At 45.9% G+C, this 7,811-nt stretch overlaps 1 protein-coding gene across 1 annotated transcript in view; it reads left to right on the top strand.

The window, feature by feature from the left end:
* The first annotated feature begins 1,980 nt into the window (after nt 1–1,980).
* The window catches only part of PPP1R13B (protein phosphatase 1 regulatory subunit 13B), a 62,201-nt gene continuing 56,370 nt past the window's right edge, over nt 1,981–7,811 (top strand). The window contains exon 1 of the mRNA XM_042814970.1: nt 1,981–2,037. Coding sequence (XP_042670904.1) covers nt 2,029–2,037 — 9 coding nt within the window. The 5' untranslated portion in view covers nt 1,981–2,028. The remainder of the gene's footprint in view (nt 2,038–7,811) is intronic.

Below are 7,811 nucleotides of genomic sequence, written 5' to 3'. Positions count from 1 at the left end.
TAAACTTTTTCCTGTTTGCAGAAAGCAAACATAAAAGACATTTTAAGTTGGAATCAGAAGATTCAGCTGATAGTGATTCTCAGAAAGGTCATAAAGGTCATTCTGCAAGAGAGATGGTCATTAATTTACCATGGTACAGGCCCAGTTTTAAGTCTTACGATTTGTGAAGACTGGTTAATTTTTCTTGTCATTTCTATGTGAAAATGGAGATGGGGACGGCTGGATTGGTAGTTGTTTGTTTGGTTTTTTTTCCAAGTGAAGTAGAAATCGGGAGTATGAAAAGCCTTTATATAAAGTATGGCCTATACCTTTTGAAGACATTTCCTCCTAGTCCACATGATCCAGTCTGTCTGGTTGCAGCGTTGGTTGAACCTGCACCTGCCAAAAGCAATGCGTCTTAAAAGCTGACACAGGCGTTATACCAGAGGGCATTATTCCAATGGAGACATTGCATGGAGGAGTGCCTGTCTTGCCAGTGGCAACTGTCTATGCCAAAATCTTCCAGTTTTTCATTTTGTTATCGCTCTTCATAAGGGAATGAAATGGTAATACTGGTAATGGTAGTGGTGATACGATGTTTTCACCTGTGTCTTGTGAGGTTTTTTTTTTTATTATTATTATTATTCTGAGATTACGAGTGCCTAGATTATGAGCACCTTACAGCCTGTTTTATTTCATGTCAGCTTTGTTGCAGGATCATTCTGAGTAGCTCAAAAAGTTACAATGTCAGAAGTATCATAGTCTTACATATTTCTAAAGACTTATAAGAGGTAGAATCATAATTTGCAGATAATGATGGTATTGTCAGCTGGAAGCACTCTAAATAATACTTGCAAAACAATTTTAAATTGATAGAGTATTATCTGGTGATGTCAGAAGGATTTTTTGGTAGGACCCATTTCTTAAGAGGAACAGCAGCTTTGACTGTCACAAAGATCATCCCTGCAGCTGCACTGACAAGGATGCACACTGAAACCTTAGGCGGGTATGTATTAAGGTAATTTACAGCCATCTGTGACAGGAACTCACATTAATAGTTTCAACCTAATGAACAAACTCATGTTTGAGACCAATATGCAGCTATTATTAGTACTGTTGTGCTTGAGCTTAAAGGTTATACAAAGAGTACCTGAGGTCCTCTCAAGAACGTGCCTGGTGAACATCTTTGTCAGTCCTAGCCGAGATAGGTGACAAATAATGTCACAAAGACTGGAAAGCAGCCATCTACAGAAACAGGGGAAGCATCACCGGGCAGGGCGATTTCAGATTAGGATTTCAGACTCGCAGCAATATGAATTTTATCTACATCGCATGTGTTGCAGTGCCGACATATGGTGCCGCGTTGACTTAGCGCTGAGCCCGACTTCTCCCAAGCTGTTAGCTTTCATCTCGCTGCTACACCTCTATACAACGAGACGCAGGGGCAGGCGCCGCCCACAGGGTCAATGGCCCTTCCTTCGGCCCGGGAGCGAGGCGGCAACACCCGGGGGCCGGGCGGCGCCGGGAACAGCGGGGAGAACCGCAGCACGGGGGACGGGGGGAGGCCGAGGCGAACCCCGCAAGGGGAAGCGGTCGCGGGCACGCGCGCAGCCCTCACGTGCACCGCGCGCACGCACCCCGCCCACCCCCGTCCTTCGCCGTGAGCGCGCCCCTCTTCGCCCCGCCCCACGCGCTCCCGGCCCGGCCAATGGGGCGGCGGAGGAGGTTAACCCCTGGCGGGGCGGTGCGGCACGGGCGGAGTGGAGCAGAGCAGGAAGCGTCGGGGGAAGGAGGCAGGCGGGCGGGCAGGAGGCCGCCGTCGCTGTGCTGAGGAGAAGGAAGGAGGAGGAGGAGGAGGGGAAAGAGAAGGAGGGGGCCGCGAGCCCGGCCGCCGCCTTCGCCTCTTCCTTCCGCCCGCTGCGGGGAGCGAGCCGCGCGGGAGCACCTGTCACCGCCGCTAGGGTGAGCGGCGTCCTCCGCGCTGAGAGGCGGCGGCGTGAGAGGCCCGGCGCGGCACGGCGGAGCCTCGGCGGGGGGACGGCGGCGGAGATGATGCCGGTGAGTAGGGAGCGGCCGGGCCCGCCGCGCCGGCCTGGCGCTGGGATACCTCCGGATGGAGCGCGGTGAGGCGCGGCCGCCTGATTCTCTCCGGCCCCGGGGCCCGACGGCTGCCGTCCTGCGCCGGGCCGGGCCTGGAGTGGGGGTGCCGCCGAGCCGCTCTCCTTCAAAGCAGCAGTTTGGTTGCGTTGGCATTTTCTCCCCTCGCGGGCCGATCCCGCGGCCGGGAGACGGCGTCCAGCTCCGGGCGAGCTCGGCTGCGCGTCCGGGAGGAGCTCGGGAGAGGGCCGCCGCGTCTTCCCTGGGAAAAGAGCTTTTATTTACGGCTCCTCCGCAGTGCTCGAGGCGCTGCAGCAGGACGCCGCTCGGGGAGAGCAGTGGGGACGTCTTTCAGGAAATGTCACCACTCCAACTTTGCTCCGCGGCTGCCGGCAGGAAGTGCGCGGCTCGGTTGGATTGGGATTGCGGGTAGAAGGGCGGCGGGTAGCGCTGTCGGCAGGCGTCGCGGCGGGCGGGTTAGCGCCGTGTGCCTTCCGACTGCCGTGCTCGGCTACCGGAGCGCTCTGCTGGTGCCGGAGGAGGATTTCTTTGAGCTGCGTGCGGTGGAAAACGGCGTCGGAGTTCATTGAGCTGCGGGCGTGCGAGTGGCTGTCGGCGAGTAAAAGCCCAACTGAGACGGCGGTGACAGCCCGGCTCGCGGCAGGGGCTCGGAACTGCGTGAACTGCGCGAACTGCGCGGCCCTTTCCGAGCCAGGCCATTCTGTGTTATGGTTCTGTGTCTGTCAGCGTGCTCGGCTTCCATTGCTACTCTGACCGTGCTTTACATTCATAAAATTCTTACTGAAAACCTATGCCAACGGTAGGCTGGGTCATAACGCGTGGATTTGCTTCCCGTTACTGACTCGTGTGTGAGTCTGAGGCAGATGTCATAACTTCCGTGCTCCAGTGATTGGCTTTCTGTAGAAGTCTATGGTACTGGCTTGCTGTTTTCTTTTTCTTCCTTTACAGCTTGGTGAGCGTCTCTCTGCCGTGCTGTTGCCTTCGTACTTGTAGAAATATAGCAGTTGCTTGTGGTCATTTGAAAGTGTTATAAGATTCTGACTTTTATTATGTTTTTGAAATCTACTTCAAAGCGCTTTCACACCGACAGCTGAGTTTTAATAAAAACAAATTACCTTGCTGCAGTGGTAGTAATGTTGCAGATTAGAGCTTGCTGAGTCTGAATCCTGAAATAATAAATATTTTGCTTTTCTGAAGAGCTTTTAGATGCTCTTATGGGCTGTCTGTCATAAAGTACTCAGGAATATACATATTTAAATGGACACTTTGATAGTGCCATTAGTCTTCCAGTTTCTTATCCCAGCTATTTGATTTGTGGGCTGCAAGGATGGGAAATAAACCATTTACTGGAATAATCAGTGCATAATGTCAGTATGATGTGAACATATGGCTGTAGAACTGGACCAAATGTGGTTGGCTTTTTTTTTTTTTTTTTTTTTAAACTTGAGTTTTCCTATTCTGAAAAGAGAAAAGCTGTGCTGGGATTCCTTGACTTTAAATACAGAGGAACTGTTTTCTCCTTGATCCTGTTGTGTTTCTCCATACTTAGCAGTAGTGTATAATAATAGGAAGAGGACAGACTACAGTACTGCAGGAATTGAACTGTAGCAAGTGGGCATTGCTACAGCTTTGTCAACAAGTTGAAACAAAGTGTTTGGGAAATAATAAACTTCTATTTTTTTGTGACTTGCATTTGAAGTACTTTATTGGGGCCATTTCGGAATCGGTAGTTCTTTAGTGTTCTGTACATTGGCTTTTAAGAATGAAGTAATGTCTAAAGAACAGAAAATGGAATGATAACTTTTTCCTCTTTTCCTGTATTTTGTTGTGAGTGGGGAGTTTTTCACAAGGGAACGGGGTTACTTATGAGAGGCTTTATCAGCTATGATTTCTCCTGCTATCAGGATATCTCTTCCTCTGTTCCTTAGCATCCTTTCTGTGCTGGTCTGTATTGCTTACTCTACTTTGTTTTTATGAGATAGGAGATCAGGTTTATTGTTGGTTCTGAACACAGTTGGGCTTCCAAGAAGTAATGAGATGCAGGCTGCGCTATGGTTAATTTTGTGTGAAACTGCAGCTCTTATTGAAAGATAATCCCTGGTGTGTATTTTATGTTAGACTAGAGAATACACAAGTGGATCTTGATATTACAGTGTGCATTAATATCCTTCTAATTGCCACATATGTTACTTGTCTACGAAGACAGATAACGCGATAGAAAGAGCACAAACCAAAGATGGATCTACTCGAATTAGGTTTAAATTGAGCTATCTTCCAGGTGAATTAGGAAAAGGTTGCTTGTCTTTTCTTTTTTTTTTTTTTTTTTTTTTTTTGTGAGGTTTTCGTTGTGGGTTTTTTTTTGGTTTTTTTTTTGTTTTTCTTTATTTTTTCTTTTTTAGCCACCATCCCTGGATGTGTTTAAAAGCTATTTGGATGTGGTGCTCAGGGACATGATTTAGCAGAGGGTTGTTAGGGTAGGATGGTTAGGTCATGGTTGGACTCAATCTTTGAGGTCTTTTCCAACCTGAATGATTCTGTGACAATGCGTTGAGTCTGAAACCTTTTCGAGCAAGCCCACAAACGGTGATGCTTATTCTTCATTTAAAACATTTGAAGTACTTTCAAATCAGCATCTGTGGTTGTCTGCCTTAGAAAGGTCACTGCTGGTGGTCACTATCTCATCTAAGTCTAAAGGAAGATATGTAGCTTTAACAAACTTAGTATTAGCAATCTTCAGTGATGCTGAGATAAAATATATTGTAATGAATTCGGAGTGGTATAAATACCAGCAGTACTGATACCATGCTGAATAAATCTGAACTGACTGGAGAGTAATTTGCAAGTTTATCAGCCATTATTAATGGAGTTATTTTTTGCAGTGATGCTTAAAGGCTAGTTCATGTTTTTTGGATTGTGTCGCTGTTTTATTAGGGTAATAAAATATGGCCTATTCTGTGGTTTAAAATAAGCTTGTGGGCTCCACCATGTCCACGAAAAGTGACTTTTAATAGACTGCATTGATAATAGAATGTTTAGAAATATTTGACAGATGCTTCATTAAATTCCACAAGTATATGAGAAAATCTTGAGGAAATTTTCATGTCTGTTACTTTCTCTTCAAAATTAACATAGATGAGGTTGTCCATTGCAGGCATTGGAGAAGACTTATTAGAAAATAAAATGCTGCTCTACCAGATGAAGTTCTGTTAACGTAAGAAATGAAGTTTGGTGTGAAATGCAGGCCTTCTCACTGTGTTATGAAATCCATGCCATGCTCTTTTGATTCTTCCTATCAGTGTTGCCTAGCAGGGGCTGACCATGTCATGCCAAAGGTTGTCCATACACAGAATAAAGATGGTGCCTTTTGGGAACAGTTTGCTTGCTGCTGAATTCAAAGATCACCTTTATTCTATCTTAAACATTCAGAGCACTTTAGATCTTGTTTTCAAGGAAGCAGATTCAAAGACTAAAGTAATTATTGACAAGAATAGAGATTTGAAGAAGCAAACTGAGTATTGCATAAATAGGGGAGTCGCTGGGAGTGCCTCTGTATCATCATTTGCTTTTAGAATTTACCATTCTTAAATATTATCTGAATTAAAAGCTTAGTGCTACCATGCAGTAATTCCTAGCACAGCATAGCTCAGAATATCTCGCCTCTAACTGAATGTGCCAGCCTGGAATGTGCAAGCCCTGGTTAACCTTGGGTTTGTCCAACCCCTGCGAAGTGAGGGTTTTTTCCTTAAATTGGGAAATGTTATGAAGTGATTTAAAATACCTTTAAAAGATCTTTCTGCTACTTCTCTGATCATCCTTTCCATCAGTTTTGGATCCTGTGTCTCATTGATTCTTAACTTAGAAGACTTCTAAGTAAATAAATACCGTAACATTTTAATCCTTCAGGTTGTACATTTTTCTAGTAGCTTGGAAGGCTGCCATTAGAATCAGTTAAACTCAGAAGCACGTAAGAATCTGCAGTGTATTCAGGAATATATCCTCGGAGAGCTCTCAGTGTTGTAAGTTTCAAATTTTTAATGAGGGGCAGTAATAAAACTTTATTGTGCAGTAACAGACACTGTCCTTCAGAGGTAGATTTGTGTGTCAGAACCAGTAATACCAGTGCATAAATTCTATGACAAATCAAAGGACAAGCGAGTATATGATCTGTTTATTCAAGACAGTTGCTTTGAATCTGAATTTTCAACCGCTTTACCTGGATTTCAAGTGGCTCTATTCTTTGACTTGAATGTAGCTCAGAGGTGTGTGTAACCTTGCTTGTGGTACAGAGCAGGCGTTTATCGTGACAGGGCAGTAGGATGTTGGGGATGCTGCATTCCTTTCAGGGCTGAGGTTTCACAATGGAGATGAGCTGCACAGACCTTTTCCTCTGACCACTGGCTGTGGCCGCTTCCTCCTTCCTTGCTCCTTGCTGCTCCTTCCCACCGTGTGCTTTGAGCACACTGTACTGCCTTCCTTAGTAACTGCATCCAGGGTGCTATAAATGGAAAAAATAATTGCACTCAAGGGATGCGGAAGGTATAGGTGTGCATATATATGAATATCCTGCTAGGCTAGTCCATTAAATCAGCTTATTGTGCTGATTTGCTCTCGTTGTCTGTGCTGGTTCAGAAAGGAGCAGGCTGCAGGAGTGAGAGGGACAGCAGAGGAGGTGGTAGGGAAATGGCCTCTCCCCATTTCAGTACTGCTTGATTCTCTTCTCCACTTGTGTTGGGAAGCTGTACCCGAAAGTCATGTATTAAATTTTCTTCTCTGGCTATTCACCAGTTCAGTAGGACAGTGAAATGAACCTTAAGATCGCTGCACTGCAGTAACACTGTGACTGTAGAGGTAAGTTTTGCTGCTTTTCTGGGAATCTGGTAGTGCTTTGGAACAGGAGCAAGTAAGGGACTTAGGATTTTGGTGAAACATGTGGTATTGGGGGAATTCTTGAGAAGCAAATGCAAAAGAAGTTGTAACCATAGCTAATCAACCAATGTAATGTTTAGGTAGAGGTCACTGGTTTGCTGTCACTTGTCTTTTTCTTTGCAGTATTGTGTCTCTTCTGGTTTCTGCCTGTTCTTTCCTTATTCTCAAAGACTCATAGCATATTTGAGCCTCAGCCTTCACCGGTTGGAAGTAACCACTGCAGGAGCTACTGTGCTCCTGTCCTCCCTGCTGCCCCTCTCCTGCACTGCTCTTGCTTGTCTCATTCCGTGCTGAGCCACTTCAGTTTGCTAACTCAGCAGGAAGTTGTTTGCTTTTTTTTGTCGAGGTTCTTTTCTGACAGCTTAGCACACGGAAACTGCCTCACTGCGGGGTCAGAGAGGTGCTGGAGCTGTCACAGGGAAGGGCAGAAATGCAGAGATTGCCGGAAGGGTGTCATCAGTTCTGTTGGTTTATGTTGTTGAGGTTTTCAGCCTGAAAGAACTGTAGGGCAGTGAATGAATGTGGGGAGATATGTCTAAAGGCTTTGATATGTAATCTGTGGCCCAGGTGGCAGAGAGGAGGAACTTCCCAGGTCTTTGAAATCAAATCAAGAAAACTGTGCAGTGCTTGAGGTCTCTGACAGGTTCATGTGGGAGAACTTTACTGGTCCCAATTCCTATGGGCTGTCCCCATGCACATTAGCACAATGCATTAAGTAGCATCTGAATTAATTCTGTTCTACTTCTCTCTTGGAAGCCCATTTTTGTCTCTTTGAGGCTGGCAGACCT

Source organism: Centrocercus urophasianus, unplaced genomic scaffold, assembly GCF_019232065.1.
Source record: "Centrocercus urophasianus isolate 14NV4802_14NV808 unplaced genomic scaffold, USGS_Curo_1.0 seq_14, whole genome shotgun sequence".
Classification (NCBI taxonomy): domain Eukaryota; kingdom Metazoa; phylum Chordata; class Aves; order Galliformes; family Phasianidae; genus Centrocercus; species Centrocercus urophasianus.
This window is presented reverse-complemented; position numbering and strand designations above follow the sequence as displayed.